At 39.7% G+C, this 16,960-nt stretch overlaps 1 protein-coding gene across 1 annotated transcript; it reads left to right on the plus strand.

Annotated features, from left to right (window-relative positions):
* The first annotated feature begins 18 nt into the window (after nt 1-18).
* SRGN (serglycin) lies at nt 19-16,458 on the plus strand. Its single transcript, XM_082674039.1, has 3 exons — nt 19-153; nt 9,006-9,153; nt 15,553-16,458. Exons 1-3 carry the CDS (start codon nt 78-80, stop codon nt 15,782-15,784), a joined length of 456 nt encoding a protein of 151 aa, XP_082530165.1. The 5' UTR covers nt 19-77; the 3' UTR covers nt 15,785-16,458.
* The last annotated feature ends 502 nt before the right edge of the window (nt 16,459-16,960 follow it).

The following is a 16,960-nucleotide window of genomic DNA, read 5'->3' on the forward strand; positions in this document are numbered from 1 at the left end:
GGACAGAGAGCACCCTGCTACACTTCCCTGTCGTGAGGTTGGTGTGCAGACGGTGGAGCTGAAGCAAGTTGGTCATCATGCAGGTGCTCCTCCAGTGCAGTAGGCTTGTCCTGGCTCTTGCCTTCATCCTGATTTTGGGTTCTTCAGTTCAAGGTAAGACCCAGGAATCTTGTCCCCCTACAATCTTCCTTGTAAGTCCTGGGGTCCACACAAATGTTTATATTTGCTTTAAGGTATGGAGTGTATTATACTGTGGGAAAGGAGGCCAAAAAAAGAAAAAAAAAAAAAAAAAAGGGATTTGGGGTAGCTGAACTCCTTGGTGTGAGATTGGTTAAGTTTGGTACCAAAAAAGTTAAACTCTGAGGGAGGTGTGGCCTTATAAGTTCTTAAAATGATTGAAATGTACTATTTTATTGTCAGATGAAAATGGTTTATAAATTTTTCAACGCTTAAGAAAGGAATATAGAAAATGACCTACCCCTAAGTGTCTACATCAATCCCAAGTTTTAACATAATATGGTAGCGTCATAATTATTGTGACACTGGGAAATACTATTTTTAAAATCAGAGTAAATTTGCGTGTATTTTTTCTCCTTTTTAAAACTTGGTTCTTAGTGAAAATTCAATTATGTTTAGACATAGTTAATGAAAACCATCTCAGATTTTAAAGAGAGGCCAAAGAATTTTAGTAATTGTTTTGTTGCTCAGAGAAACATCACATTGGGAAATTTCTTATTAGGTCTATCATTTAGGGTTGTTTAGTCAGAATGAAACAACTTAAAACCTTTAATGACTAAGAAAATGAAAACAATCAGTTTGTAGGAAAAATACAATTTCTTCTCCTTTGGTAAATAAGCGATCATGTCTGAATAAGGCAGAAAGTCATGGCCTGATAAGTAGATGGGAGAATTTATAGTAGAAAAACTAGAGTTCCTCCAAACGGTAAAGGAAATATTGAGTCATGGTGATTGCACATATCCTGGATTTGTTTCTTCGAAGTTACTTCTAGTTGTCTTGTTTTTACTTCTGGTGGAAATGAAATTGTACACATGATCTCAGATACATTCATTATGTATTGGAAATTTATAAAATCACTTTCTTCTTGTTATGCAATTATTGAAGAAAAAACCAGCAAATAATGTTGCTGAAATTTTCCATTAGTCTATTTATTCTTTAAGGTATAAAACATTGTTGACTGTAAGGAACAGGCTTTACTTGGATCTTTTAGGGAAAACCTTCAGCTTGATGAAATAATCCCCTCATGTGCTCTGACAAGATCCAAGCACTCAGGTCCATGTTTGTAGCACAGACTTGAGTGACCTGTTGGTGCTGGGTCTACCCTGACCAGAGCTCTGTGAGTCTTTACATCTTCAAAATTTCCCAGAAATGTCACATTCTCCACTAAGGTTCTATAGGGAAAACTAAAATGAAAACAAAAGCATTCTTTATGTAATAGGTATTCTTCAGAATGTAGTGAAGAAACTATTATAACATTTTATAAAGTACTAGTATTTATGTCATCACCATGTAGGTTTAGCTCTTTGTTGGGAAAGGAACCAAAAAAGAGAGAATGAATGGACTGAAAAACTAGGGAGTTTCCAAAGGAGAAGTGCAGTTGGTATTGGAATCAAGGGTTAGTGTTCACATCTGAATAAGAAGGGAAATAGATGTCCACCCACAGCTGCGTGTGTGAGTGACATCAGCTCAAGGCTGCAGAGAGGTCACTATTTCATCATACTTCTATGTGATGCCAGATATGATTCTGTAGCATTCTTTCCCCACTTAAAAATTTTTTTTTTCTTAACCCATTGATTTGACTGAACTGATCAACTGCACTAGGCTTTTGGCTTGTTTTTACTGAAACAAAACATCTTAGGTTATTGTATTAGTTTGCTAAGGCTGCCATAACAAAGTACCACAGACTGGGTGGCTTAAACAACAGGAATTTATTTCCTCACAGTTCTGGAGGCTAGAAGTTCAAGATCAAGGTGTCAGCAGGGTTAGTTTCATTCTGAAGCTTCTCTCCTCAGCATGTAGATGGCCATCTTGTCTCTGTCTTTACATGGTTCTTTGTGTGTGTCTATGTCCCCATCTCCTCTTCTTGTAAGGAAACCAGTCATACTGGATTAGGGCTCATCTGCATGACCTCATTATGTCTTAATTATCTCTTTCAAGGCCCTGTCTCCAAATACAGTCCCATTCTGAGGTACTGGGGGTTAGAACTTCAACACATTGAATTGGAGGGACACAATTCAGCCCATGTCAGTGACTATAAGTGAAGCTGAAGTAAAGACATGCTGTAAAAGTATGTCTACCAAGTGCAAAGAGATGGAAGTTTGGCAATGTGTGGGAGACCCTGGAGAGGACAGATGGCTAATCAATTTAATGTAGAGCTCCAGGGGATTATTGATGGGGCCTTACTCATCAATTGATGAGGTGACTCTTACTCTTTTATTGCCTCTCTTTTTAAAAGATGCCCATAAAGAGGGAAAATGGAAAATCCATGAGCAGGTGTGGCCAAGGGGGTCATTGCCAGACTATGTTTCCACTCTACACTGCCTCTGAGATCACGATAATGATATTGATTCCACCTATGTGCGCTGCTCTTTGATTGTAAAGTGATTCACATCCATTCTCGGGTAAAGGATCATCACATTCCCTAGGAGGAGGAATTAACACCAATTTATAGAGGGGAAAATTGGATCTTACATTCATCATTTCATTTGCTCTTTACATCAACCTCTTGCAAAAAATTTATGAGACTTGCCCAAGGCCCATTACAACTAATTAATGGCAGAGCTAGTCATCTGATTTCAAGTTCAGAGTTAACTTTCTACTGCAATTTAGCTGTATTCTAGGTGGATTAGAGATTTTCTTTATTTAAAACAACCTTGCTTTGACTCTAGCCCTTGCTACAAAAACCACTGAGTTGAGGGACAGAGAAGGAGAAATTGAAAGTAAACTTGGAACTTTTTATAGCTTGTCAAACCATGCAAGGGTGGGGGAACTTTATTCATCTTGTGGAATTGATTGGCCTGTAGGAAGCAGCTCCAGCTTAGATGGTGACTTCTGTTTGAATGCCACCAAACAATGAACGAGATGGTCTCCCTCCCCCCCTCCCCACAACATGGCAGTTTCCGCTTAAATTTTTCTAGCACACTTGTAGCAAGTCTCCATTAAGAATAGGAAATTAGTAAATTGAGATAATGTTGGAGAAAAATTGATATTACAATACGATATTACTGGGGTAAGTTATTTGCTCTGGTAATGTTTACTTATAGAAAGTATTTGCTAAAGCAAGACTAGTGACTCTGTGTGTATGTGTGAAAGAAATAGGGGCAAAGACAGAGACAGAGAGAGACAAAGACAGACTGAGAAAGGGCGGGGGTAGGCAGTGAGGGAAGTGATTGTAAATAAAAAACATTCTTCTCCCTTGAATCCACCACAAAATTAACCAGGAGATCTGTAAGTGGGGCCTCTTAGGAAGATAATTTTTCTGTCTATGAGCATATTCCCTTTTATTTTTTAAATTACGGTAATCTTAAGATTTCTCTCAAGCAAGACAGAATCAAGATACTCCCACACATAGGGGGCTGGAACTGTTGAATTTTCACATTCTGCCAACACCCTTGAATAAATATGTCAGGAACTTGGTATCTGTAACCATGTTCTTTATTTTAAAGCAGATTTAAAATCCCCAGTGTGTTGATCATTTTATAATATATAGCAATACAGGACCACTATGTTATGCACCTGAAACTAACATAGTATATTAGGTCAACTATACTTAAAAAAGAAAAACCACCTCGGGACTTCCCTGGTGGTCCAGCGGTTAAGAATCCGCCTTCCAATGCAGAGGAGGTGGGTTCAATCCCTGGTGGGGGAACTAAGATCCCACATGCCATGGAGCAACTAAGCCCACACACTCTGGAGCCTGCCCACCACAACTAGAGAGAAGCCCGTGTGCCGCAATGAAAGATCCTGTGTGCCGCAGCTAAGTCCCGACACAGCCAAAAATAAAAATAAATAAATAAATATTAAGAAAACACCTAATATGATTTTATTTACATGAAACATCCAACTTGCTTAAAAATATAGAGATAAAAAGTAGATTGATTAGTGGTTACTTAGGGATGAGAAGCATGAGATACAGGAGCTGGCTAGCTAAAGGATAGGGGATTTCTCTGTGATGATAAAATTGTTCTAAATTTGTGGTGATAGTTGCACATACCTATGAATATGCTAAAAACCACTGAATTTTACATTTTAGAAGAGTGATTGTGTGCTATGTTACATACATACCAATAAAGCTTTTTTTAATTAAAAAAATAAAATCACCAGTCCCAAACTAGATAAACATTTCTGTGGGGGAGGTGGACTTCTATCTTTGATTTCTTTATCAATTTTGGAATAGCTTTACTGAGATAGATTTCATATACCATACAATTCACCCATTTAAAGTGTACATCGATGGTTTTTTAGTATATTCACAGATACGTGCAACCATCACCATAGTCTATTTTAGAACATTTTCGTCACCCAAAAAAAGAAACCCCTCTTTATAAACTTTAAAAGCTGAGATTCTAAACTCTAGAGGGAATTTGTATTTTAGAAGTTTTCTAATTTACCAGAGTTGTGTTTCTTACACCAGTGAAAAGATGAGATCTTTCACTGAGATGCTTCCTCATTAAACTATTAGTTTTACTTTTCTGTTTAACTTCCTATCTATGCAAGCACTTACTTGGTTTGATATTCAGCCATCCACGACAGTAGAGAAGAATGTCTAGACCTGCTCTGTCTGAAATGGTAGCCACGGGCTTCTTGTGGCTACTAAGCACTTGAAATGTGTGAAATGTGGCGAGTCCAAAATGAGGTATTGTGTAAGTGCAAAATACACACCAGATTTGAAATCTTAGGATGAAAAAAAGTGTAAAATATCCATTAATAACTTATATTGATTATGTTGTGACAATATTTGAATATATTTAAGTAAAATATTTTCAAATTAATGTCACCTCTTTTTTACTTTTTAAAATATGGCTGTTGTAACATCCATACGTGTACGGATGGTTTCTCTTGTTTCTATTGGACCGCGCTGGTCTAGACGGCATGGGGTGTGAAGACATTGCCCTCTGCTGGAGCAGATGTTGAATTTTTACCTGACTCACAATGATGACGTTTCTAAGTAACAATTCAGTAGATGCCAAGCTTAAGCTTCTTCAGGAAAGAATCAGAGGAGAAGGAGCTAAAATGTATTAAATACCTACCATGTGCAAAGGCTTGTGCTAGATGTTTCAGATACTTTTATCTTGTTTAAACAGGAACTCTTTGGGATTCTATTATGGGATACTGTGGTGGAACAGGAGTTTAAATTTGATCTCTCTACAAGCTGTTCACTATCAGAGATAGGTCAATAGGTCATTCTCATTCTCCTCCTCAGCAGAGAAACTAGCATTTAAAGAGCTCTGACGGGACTTTCCTGGTGGTCCACCGGTAAGACTCCGTGCTCCCAATGCAGGGGGCCCGGGATCGATCCCTGGTTGGGGAACTAGATCTCCTATGCCTGTGTCAACTAAGAGTTCACATGCCGCAACTAAGAAGTCCGCATGCTGCAACAAAGATCCCGCATGGCACAATGAAGATCCTGCGTGCTGCAACCAAGACCCAGCGCAGCCAAAATAAATAAACAAATAAATGTTAAAAAAGAAAAGAAAAGAGAGAGATTAATTTAAATAAATAAAGAGCTCTGGGCTTCCTTGGTGGTGCAGTGGTTGAGAGTCCGCCTGCCGATGCAGGGGACACGGGTTCGTGCCCTGGTCCGGGAAGATCCCACATGCCGCAGAGCGGCTAGGCCGGTGAGCCATGGCCGCTGAGCCTGCGCGTCCGGAGCCTGTGCTCCGCAATGGGAGAGGCCACAACAGTGAGAAGCCCGCGTACCGCAAAAAAAAAAAAAAAAAAAAAAAGAGCTCTGACCATGGTGCTAGGTACTATTCTACGACCCTAATATTTATATCTCATTATTAGAGCTACTACTGTCCCCATTTTATGGATGAGGAAATTGAGGTACAGGGAGGTTAAGGTTACACAGCTAGTAAGGGGGAGACATTGTGATGTCAACTTGGCATCACAAGTTGATGTCAAGCCTTACCTCCAGCCTCCAAGCAGTGACAAAGCTAACCCATTCTGGATGAGTAGCGTCCCAGACCAGAAACTGTAAGCTATATTCAGGAACTATGGGGAAGATTGTGATAGAATAGTAGTTCTAAAAGAAAGAATGAATGAAAGTAAGACAGACAGAAAGAAAGAAGGAAAACAACGGGAGAACATTTACTTTCTACATTAGAGTCTTTGTTTTGTTTATATTTTTAAAAGAATATTGTTTATTACAACAATTTAGAAAACAAAGTGAGAAAAAAATCACCAGAGTCTACCACTATAGTTATTTCTGTGTATTTCCTCCCATTCCTCACCCCCCCATATCTATTTATGTAGTTGCATTAACAACTATTATGCATAGAGTGGTATTCTGCTTTTTAAAAAATATTTATTTATTTATTTTTGGCTGTATCAGGTTTTAGTTGCGGCACACAGACTCCTCTCTAGTGGTGCGCAAAGGCTCCAGCACATGCGGGCTCAGTAGTTGTGGCGCAAGGGCTCTCTAGTTATGGCTTGTGGGCTCATAGTTGCGGCGCGTGGGCTTAGTTGCCCTGCAGCTCATAGGATCTTAGTTCCCTGACCAGGGATAGAACTTGAGTCCCCTGCATTGGAAGTCCCCTGGACCACGAGGGAAGTCCCCTCTGGACCATGAGGTAAGTCCCCTCTGCTTTTTTAAAACTCATTTTTGAACATAGATTTTCCTATGATGCTATATAGTCTTTTCCATAATTACTGCTTTTTTCCCATTTGTTTAATAGTCTCTCATATGAATGCCTCATAATTAATCTGAGTATTTTCTCTTGTTTTGATTATTTAGTTATTTCCTGTTTCCCTATTTTAAATAATACTAAGGTGAACAGCATCATGAATTCTTTATATATTTTCTCTCTCTCTCTCTCCATATATATGTATATAATGTATATCTTAATGATGTTATTAATAACTTAGCAATGTTGTATTTATAAAATTAATCAGAAATATTAGCTAGGACAAAGTTGAGTGTAAACAGACATAATAGAGTTTCATGAGGAAAGAGGACATTTTGCAAAAGTTCTGTGGTTCTGCAATCTTTTAAGAACAAATTCCTTGGCCATCCCATTGAGATGTAAAGTGAATTTGACCTCAGTAGAGGCTTCACTTTTCAACCTCTGATAGTTGAGAATAGGACACAACTTGTGCATACTCTCCTAGAAATACAGATACCCAGAGGGAAAAAAAGCAAAACTCCAGAACTTATGGTCTTTGGGAGGGCTGGGTAATGAGATTAGGAGTAAATTTTTTTGTATGTTGGTTTGCTACATTTTTCAAAATTTTCTATAATGAACATACATTCCTTTTCTAAGATAAATGTTATTAAAAATTGCAACAAAAGCAGTCTAGATGTAAGGAATATCTAAATAAACTCTCCATTTCTAGGAGAGAGTACTATAAAAGGTAGAGAGCCCTCTAGAACCTGATTTAAAGTCAGGAAACCATTGACAAGTTGCTGTATGTATCCATTTACATAAAATTCTAGAAAATGCAAACTAATTTATAATGACAGTAAGTAGATTGATGGTTGAGGGGGGCTGGGGGGAGTCAGGAGGAGGGAGGGAGAAGGGCAGGATCACAAAGGGGCACAAGGAAACTCTGGGGGATGTTGAATATGTTCATACCCTTGATTGTGGTGATGGTTCCATTGTGTATCCATTTGTCGAAACAAATTGTGCACTTTAAATATGCACAGCTTATTGGATGTCAAGTCCACCTTAAGAAAGCTGTCAAAAAATAAAAATAATTTTGAATAGATAATACATACATATGGCTCAAAAATCTAATGATTCAAAAGGATATGCAGTGAAAAGTCAATGCTCTTCCTTCCACTGTCTTCCAGCCACCAATTCCCTCCACAAAGATGATCAGTTTGCTGTGTATCTTTTCAGAGATGTTCTGTGCATATAAGCATATATGTAAATATAGTGTGAAAAAACACAAACACACACAAATGGTAACAAACAATTCATAGTGTTCTTTACTTTTTTTAACTTAATAATATACCTCGGAGGGAATTCCCTGGCGGTCCAGTAGTTAGGACTCCAGGCTTTCACTGCCGAGGGATTTTTGAAATCTCTGACTAGATGTGAGGGCAAAGAAAGAGGCCAAGTTTTTAACCTACTTTTCATTCCCAAGAATACCCAAGAATTTCTTTTCAATACCCAAGAATGGCCCTAAAGAACTAGGGCTCTGTAGTATCTCGGGTACCAATTGGTACATGCCTTAACCTTTCTGAGCATGATTCGACTCATCTCTACCAGAACAGGCAGGATTCAGGGTCAGATACAGGTTTGAATCCTGGGTCCTTTACTTAGTACCTGTGCAGCCTCAGTTTTCCTTTGTATAAAATGGAAATAATAGTACAAAGATAATGATAGTTAATATTTTCAAGTGTTTACTGTGTACCTGGCACTATGTTAAGATCTTTACATGCATTTTCTCATTTAATTTTTGTGACCAGCTTATGAAAAAGAGACACTCTTAGTACCTCAGTTTTCTGGTGGGGGCTTGGGGAAGTTAAGGTTTCACAGCTCACCAGTAGCAGAGCTGAGACTTCACTCCAGGCAGCTAATTGCCAAAGCCTGTTCTAACCTTAAACTCTAGGCTACTTTAGAGGGGTGTTGTGAGAAGGACAAATGGTGTGCATAAAGGGCTAGCAAATAGTCGGTGCTCCTGTGATATTAATGATCATAAAACCTGTCCACACCTTACCTACCAAATTTAGAATCTATTTAATTAAAAATTTCTTAGGGACAGAGTGATTAGAAGCTGTGTAAGAGACATTTATTGACCACGTGGGTTCCATGTTTGGGCAGGTTCTCCTGTGCGGAAAGCCAGATACCAGTGGGTACGCTGCAATCCTGACAGCAATTCTGCAAACTGCATTGATGAAAAGGGACCAGAGTTCGATCTACTTCCAGGTGAATACAACAGAATCCGACCTCCAAGGACTGACCCTTTTTCGTAAGTGGACTTTCTTGATTTTACTTTCACCATCCGCTGCTGAGATCTTGGCATGGAGGTGGGAGGGTTGCCAAGAGTGTTTTTCTTCAGGCTCTTGCTTCCATGGTTAGGTTTTCACTGCACAGTACAGGGTAAAACTGTACTGTCTTTACTGGTATATGAGATGCACAAGAATACATGATTCACCTACCTTTTTAAGAATTTTATTTATTTTTTAAAATTTATTTATTTTTGGCTGAGTTGGGTCTTTGTTGCTGCACGCGGGCTTTCTCTAGTTGCTGAGAGCAGGGGCTACTCTTCGTTGCGGTGCACGGGCTTCTCATTGTGGTGGTTTCTTTTGTTGCGGAGCATGGGCTCTAGGCATGCGGGCTGAGTAGTTGCGGAGCGCGGACTTAGCTGCTCTGCGGCATGTGGGATCTTTCCAGACCAGAGATAGAACCTGTGTCTCCTGCACTGGCAGGCAGATTCTTAACCACTGCGCCACCAGGGAGGTCCCTATTCACCTACACTTTTGCAAGGTCTTTTTCTTGTGGCAGAAACAAAAATTGAATACTTTTCACCAATAGGTATTGAAAATGATTGAACATTATTTTATTAATGTAAATAGAGCACATTGTATATTTATATTAAAATCCAATAGGAGTCTATCACCTGAATGGATAAACAAAATGTGGTACATCCCTTAAGTAGAATATTATTTGGCCATAAGAAAGAAGGAGTTATTGATAAATGCTACAACATGGATGAATCCTGAAAATATTATGCAAAGTGAAGGAAACCAGACACAAAAAGCCACATATTGTATGATTCCATTTATGTGAAATGTCCAGAATAGGCAAATCCATAGAGACAGAAATAGAGTAGTGGTTGCCAGGGGCTGTGAGGGAGGGAGGAATAAAGAGTGACTGCTATTAGGTACAAGATTTTTGAGGGGTGACAAAAATGTTCCGTTTAGATAGTAGTGATAAAAAAAAAAAGAAGAAATTAGGGAAAGGAAGAATAAGTGACCACGACTCATAAAAAAGAAAGTCAAACTCTTCTTTTTTTTAAATTAAGTTAAATTAATTTACGTTTTATACAGCAGGTTCTTATTATCTATTTTATACATATTAGTGTATAAATGTCAACCGCTATCTCCCAATTCATCCCTCACCCCACTTCCTCCCTTGGTGTCCATACATCCAAAACTCTTCTTGATCAAATAAAACCTGCCTTATACTTGCAAAAAAGATCCAATAGGAATTCATAAGTAACAAAAATTGAATTGTATTAAAACCCATTATTTCAATGAATATCAAAATTATATGTAGCAAAGATACATTATGAAAAGAATTATCATAAAAGTTTTAATCTTCAGGCTTAAATAGAAGATCACTCCCCTGAAAGCCACGTAAATCATCATGCCCAAACCACGTAAGTCTATCATCACTTTGGGGATCCTGGTAACCCCCTTCATCACTGAAATTATATCACCACCATCCTCAAAATGCAACTCTGCAACCCTGCGCTTTTAGGTCCACGGCATAAAGCCTGAACGTGATATTATAGCATCCTCCATTATTTTAGTCATGGATTTCAACAGTGATTCATTTAAATCTAAGATATTAGAGGAACAACGCAAGTCCTCCAAAACAAATATTTACACTATTTCTTCCCTCCTCAAATCTGTATGATCTTCCACACTCTTTGACATAAATTGTAGCAATATTTTTTTGGATCCGTGTCCTAAGGCAAAGGAAACAAAAGCAAAAATAAACAAATGGGACCTAATTAAACTTAAAAGCTTTTGCACAGCAAGGGAAACCATCGACAAACAAAAGGACAACCTACTGAATGGGAGAAAATATTTGCAAGTGATATGACTAATAAGGGGTTAATATCTAAAGTATATAAACAGCTCATACAACTCAACATCAAAAAAACAAACATCCCGATTAAAAACTGGGCAGAAGATCTGAATAGACATTTTTCCAAAGAACACATCCAGTTAGACAACAGGCACATGAAAAGATGCTCAACATCGCTAATCACCAGAGAAATGCAAATTAAAACCACAATGAATATCACCTCCCACCTGTCAGAATGGCTGTCATCAAAAAGATCACAAATAATAAATTGCTGGCGAGGATGTAGAGAAAAGGGGACTCTTGTACCTTGTTAATGGGAATGTATATTTGTGCCACCACTGTACAAAACAGTGTGGAGGTTCCTCAGAAAACTAAAAATAGAGTTACCATATGATCCTGCAACTGTACTCCTGGGTATATATCCAAAGCAAATGAAAACACTAATTTGAAAAGATATATGTACCCCAATGTTCATAGCAGCATTATTTATAATAGCCAAGATATGGAAGCAATCTAAGTGTCCATCAGTAGATGAATGGATAAAGAAGATGTGATACACACACACACACACATTGGAATACTACTCAGCCATAAAAAAGAACGAAATTTTGCCATTTGCAGCAACACGGATGGACTTGGAGGGTATTATGCTTAGTGAAATAAGTCAGACAGAGAAGACAAATACTGTATGATATCACTTATACGTGGAATCTAAAAAATAAAACAAACTTGTGAATATAACAAAAAAGAAACAGACACACAGATATAGAGAACAAACCAGTGGTTACCATGGGGAGAAGGAAGGGGGAGGGGCAAGCTAGGGGACGGGGATTAAGAGATACAAACTACTGTGAATAAAATAAATAATCGGGCTTTCCTGGTGGCTCAGTGGTTCAGAATCTGCCTGCCAATGCAGGGGACGCGGGTTCAAGCCCTGGTCCGGGAAGATCCCACATGCTGCAGAGCAACTAAGCCCGTGTGCCACAACTACTGAGCCTGTGCACCTAGAGCCCGTGCTCTGCAACAAGAGAAGCCACCGCGATGAGAAGCCCGCGCACCGCAACGAAGAGTAGCCGCGGCTCGCGCCAACTACAGAAAGTCCGCGCACAGCAAGGAAGACCCATCGCAGCCAAAAATAAATAAATAAAAATAAATAAATAATCTACATGGATGTATTGTACAACACAGGGAATATAGCCAATATTTTATAATAACTATAAATGGAATATAACCTTTAAAATTGTGAATCACTGTTGTACACCTGAAATGTATATAATATTGTAAATCAACTCTACCTCAACTAAAAATAATAAATAAAAAAAAATCTCTAGGATCTTCCCTTTCCTCAGCCAGCAACTTTCCTTCTTGCTCTGACACTCCTGTTAATATGGATGCACAGCCCCTGCTTCTGTGACGGTCTTGGACACTCTTGCTCTCAGATCCATTTCTTCTCCTTCCATCTCCCTGCTCTGCGTTGGGTGAGGGTGGTGAGGGCTGATCCCTATGGTCTGCATTTCTCAGGCTCTCAGATCTGTGGCTGAGTTTGGCCAGTGGGATGCCTGAAAGGGAGACTGGTCAGCGTGGGCGGCAAGAAGAGACAAGGATGTTTCTTCTCATTCCTGCCTTGGGTGTCACCTCTGGCAGGGCTGTGTCTCATCCATGGCTTCAGCTTCCACCAGATGCTCTTGGTCCCTGGGCTCAGGTAGTACCACCTCCTCCACTGTCCCTCTAGCCCAGGGAGGGAAATATTTTCTTGCTGTTCCTCATCTCTGGGTTTCCTTATTATTCCCTATTTGGCTTTGCTTCTCTTCCATCTCATGTGTTAGCAATTCCCTGTCTTAAATATTTAGGTAAGTTTCTTGACTGTACTATGACTGTGGCAGCTTCTAAGGCCACCCTTCCTTGTGCTGGGCATCCTATCCCCATGCACCTTCTCCAGGACTTTAATTCTGCAGTTAACCCTCTGAACCCAGCATCTTCTTCTCATCAGTATGCAGACATTCTCTAGTATCTCCTACATTTAGGTAAAATCCCCTCTTTGACTCTGCATCCTTTCCACCTGTTGCCCCATTCTCTGCTCCTCTTCATTGTAACACTTCCTGATAGGGTTGCTGATGCTTACTATCTCCTCAACCCCTTCTGGTTCTACCTTCACCCAGAGAGCTTGGTAGAAGCACTTACTTTTTTTTTGTGGTACATGGGCCTCTCACTGCTGTGGCCTCTCCCGTTGCGGAGCACAGGTTCCGGACGCGCAGGCTCAGAGGCCATGGCTCACGGGCCCAGCTGCTCCGCGGCATGTGGGATCCTCCCGGACCGGGGCACGAAACCGTGTCCCCTGCATCGGCAGGCAGACTCTCAACCACTGCGCCACCAGGGAAGCCTACTTTTTTTTTTTTTAATTTAAGTTCTTTTTTTTTTTAATTGAACCTGGGCCCTCGGCAGTGAAAGCGTGGAGTCCTAACCACTGGACTGCCAGGGAATTCCCAATTTAAGTTCTTTTTTATTTTCCTCCACACTGGTAAAAGTTCCAAGGGAGCTTAAAGTTTTTTAAACATTTTAACTATTCCTCTTTCCCACCCCCGACTTCTGAATTTACAAAGCAAAGGAGAGCAGGAGTCCCAATTTTTAATGGTTCCCCATCTCCTCATGTTATTTGATCCAAAAACTATATACAAGTTTGTAGCAGTCATAGTTATTGTACATGTTTAGGAGGGACGGAGGCAAGAAGGGATAGGGAGGTCTTCCCTAGTGGCGCAGTGGTTGAGAGTCCGTCTGCCGATGCAGGGGACATGGGTTCGTGCCTTGGTCCGGGAAGATCCCACATGCCGTGGAGAGGCTGGGCCCGTGAGCCATGGCCGCTGAACCTGCGCGTCCGGAGCCTGTGTTCTGCAACGGGAGAGGCCACAACAGTGAGAGGCCCGCGTACCGCAAAAAAAAAAAAAGGGGGATAGGGAGAATGGTGATCCAAAAGGATAAAAACAGCAACCAAATAGGTCACAATTACTTCCTGTTGACACATCTGCTGGTTACTTCTCTATGTTTAGCTAACTTGACTTCTCTCTCTTTTTTTTTTCCTGCGCCACATGCCTTGTGGGATCTTAGTTCCGGGCTAAGGATTGAGCCTGCGCCCTTGGCACTGAAGTGCAGAGTCCTAACCACTGAACCGCCAGGGAATTCCCACTTGACTTGTCAGTTGTTTTCAAAAACAGTTGACCACCCTTCCTCTGAAATACTTTTTTCTCTGGGCTTCCATGGCCCCACCTTGTCTTGGGTTTCCTTCTACTTCCCTGGCTGTTCTTTCTCTTTTGATTAATATTTAATATGTTGGGGTGGCCCTAGCTCTGTCGTGGGCTGCTTTTGTATCTGCATGCCTTTTTTGGGTGACTTCATCCTGTTCCATGGCTTTAAATACTATATGTGTGTGTGTGTGTGTGTGTGTGTGTGTGTGTGTGTGAGAGAGAGAGAGAGAGAGAGAGAGAGAGAGAGAGAGAGAGAGAGAGAAAGAGAAAGGGAGAGGGAGAGGGAGAGGGAGAGGAAGAGGGAGAAACTACCAAATCTGTTTCCAGCTCTGATTCCTTTTCCTAACCAGCTGCCCAACTATCCAGCAGGTCACCCTCTATTACATTATTCCACTTTGTTTCTCTGCATAACATTTAGCCCCACCTAATATTTTCCTGATTTGCTTATTCACTTTTTATTGTCTGTCTCCCCACCAAAGTTATAAACCTCTGAGCAGGGACCTCATCTGTCAGTCCCCATTCTATCCCAGGCCCTCAGAACAGGGATCAGATATTCAATATTTATCGAATGTAGGCATGAAGGAAACTCTAATCTGTTGTATGGCCTGTGGTTTATTATTTTCATGTAGAAAATGACCCATAGGCGGTGAAACACAACTTTTGTCTCTGATGCTTTGTTGCCTTATTCTGCCACTGATGGGTGGCATCATTGCTCTGGTCCTTTGGTGCTGAGTGGATTTCAAACTACCCCACTGAACCCAGTTGAATGAATGCACTTATTTGCGGGGAGGAGATTGAATGTTAACATGCTGGCAAATATAATGCTTGACTTGTTGCAAAGAATTTCTTAAGCGTGAGCTTTGTTGAAGCCCTGTGAAGTTATTAGAGATTTTGCAGAATTTTTAAAATAGGAAAAATATATATCTAGTCTAATTTACTTGTGTGTCCTTTCTTCAGTGGGAGAAAGTGTAAAAATGGGATCTTTTCTGTAAAAAATAAATGACCCATTAAGTATATTCTAAATATAGGATTGCTATGTTAGTGATAAGAAAATTAGCATTTTTATATGCATCTGCAATGAGTAGATGTGAAGCTGATAAAGGCAACGAGTTAGATACAGTAAGTATTGTAAATATGTGGAAAGGTCTGACTTATTTTTTGTTTTAAAACATTAAATAACTGGGAAACTTTTAACTTAAAATTTGAGCAACGGAGTGGCTACATTTACTTTCATATCTTAAAAAATTTGTTATGATTATCTTTTCATGTCTCAAACTTTAATGTTTCTTTTCCACTTTTCTGTCATGCTTCAGAATGATGAAATCCAGGAACTTGAATGATGTCTTCCCTCTTTCTGAGGACTTTTCAGGATCAGGCTCTGGAAGTGGCTCTGGAAGTGGCTTCCTACGTGAAATCGAACAGGAATACCAACCACTAGAAGAAAACGATGCTTTTTATTACAACTTTAGGTCTCTGGAGAGAAATTTGCCCTCAGACAACCAGGACTTGGGTCAGAATGGACCAGAAGAGGATTTTACTATATAAAAGAGAGGGTTTCCCAGCTTGACACCAGGCAATGTATTTGTGTACCATGGTTAAATGATTAATTTGAGGACAAAAAGCTTTATAGAAAATTTAAAACATCTGAAAAGGAAGTTTAAGTTTTATTATCTTTTTTTTCTCATGAATTCTTAAAGCCTCCTTTTTCTATCCTAATGTCCTGGAAAATACCTGCATTTGTTTTGTATTGTATTCAACAACATCACTATGAAGTTAACTAGACTCCACATATGTATAAAATTGCTTTAAAGAATAAATTATACTGTTCTTAAAACATTTAGTTTGAGAAACAAATTGACAGGCATTATTTCATATCTAAATCTTCAGGAAGCTGACTCTGATTATGAAATCTAGATATGCCTCTTTTTTTGTGAAAAAACACAGATGAAACATACAGTGAATTGGGTATTTGACATGTTTGGGTTTGACATGTTTTACAGTGTGACGTTAACTGCTTTAATAGTACCACTGGAGGTGTTTGCAGAGCTAGTGGACAGCGTTTGCTTAGAAGTGTGATTGCTGTCACAATTAGAAACTTAACACCCAGATTAAAGCACAATTGTGCTCTCAATACCTCATACTGCTTTACTTTTTTTCCTGGATATCTATGTATTTTCAAACATTACTCTATTAAAGCAGAAGTATAATCAAAGGGTCAAGCTGTCTGGGCTCTCTTGTTCATGAAGTAATTATTTGTTCAAATGTTTCTAGATTCTCATCAACAAAATATCTGTAAAGTTATTTTACAGTGAGACCAAATTTTGTAACTGGAATCAAATCCTGTTAACTAGCAGATGAAGAAAACAATCATGCTACAGAGAGGGTTACTCTTGTCCAAACAATTCCTCTTCTTTAGGGCTATACTATACTCATCTCTGTTCCCCTTAATTCTGAAAAGCCTGTCAGCATCATTGTCATGGATCCTGTTCTGTACCATGTAGATCCCCTCTTCAGAACTGAGGACTTATTCAAATTAACCTCTGTGGAAGAGAGACACCTTGTTCAAGGGCACATCTCTTCCCATGGCAGCCTGCACCCAATGCCTGGTTGATGTGAGCATATGAGTGCCAGTCCCCTCCCCTGAACTTGGAACAATTCAGCAGGGCAATCACAGATTCAGAGCTCCCTGAGGAGTCATCTGAGGCTTTGTTGGGACTGTTT

Source organism: Grampus griseus (genome assembly GCF_964374135.1).
Source record: "Grampus griseus genome assembly, chromosome: 16".
Classification (NCBI taxonomy): domain Eukaryota; kingdom Metazoa; phylum Chordata; class Mammalia; order Artiodactyla; family Delphinidae; genus Grampus; species Grampus griseus.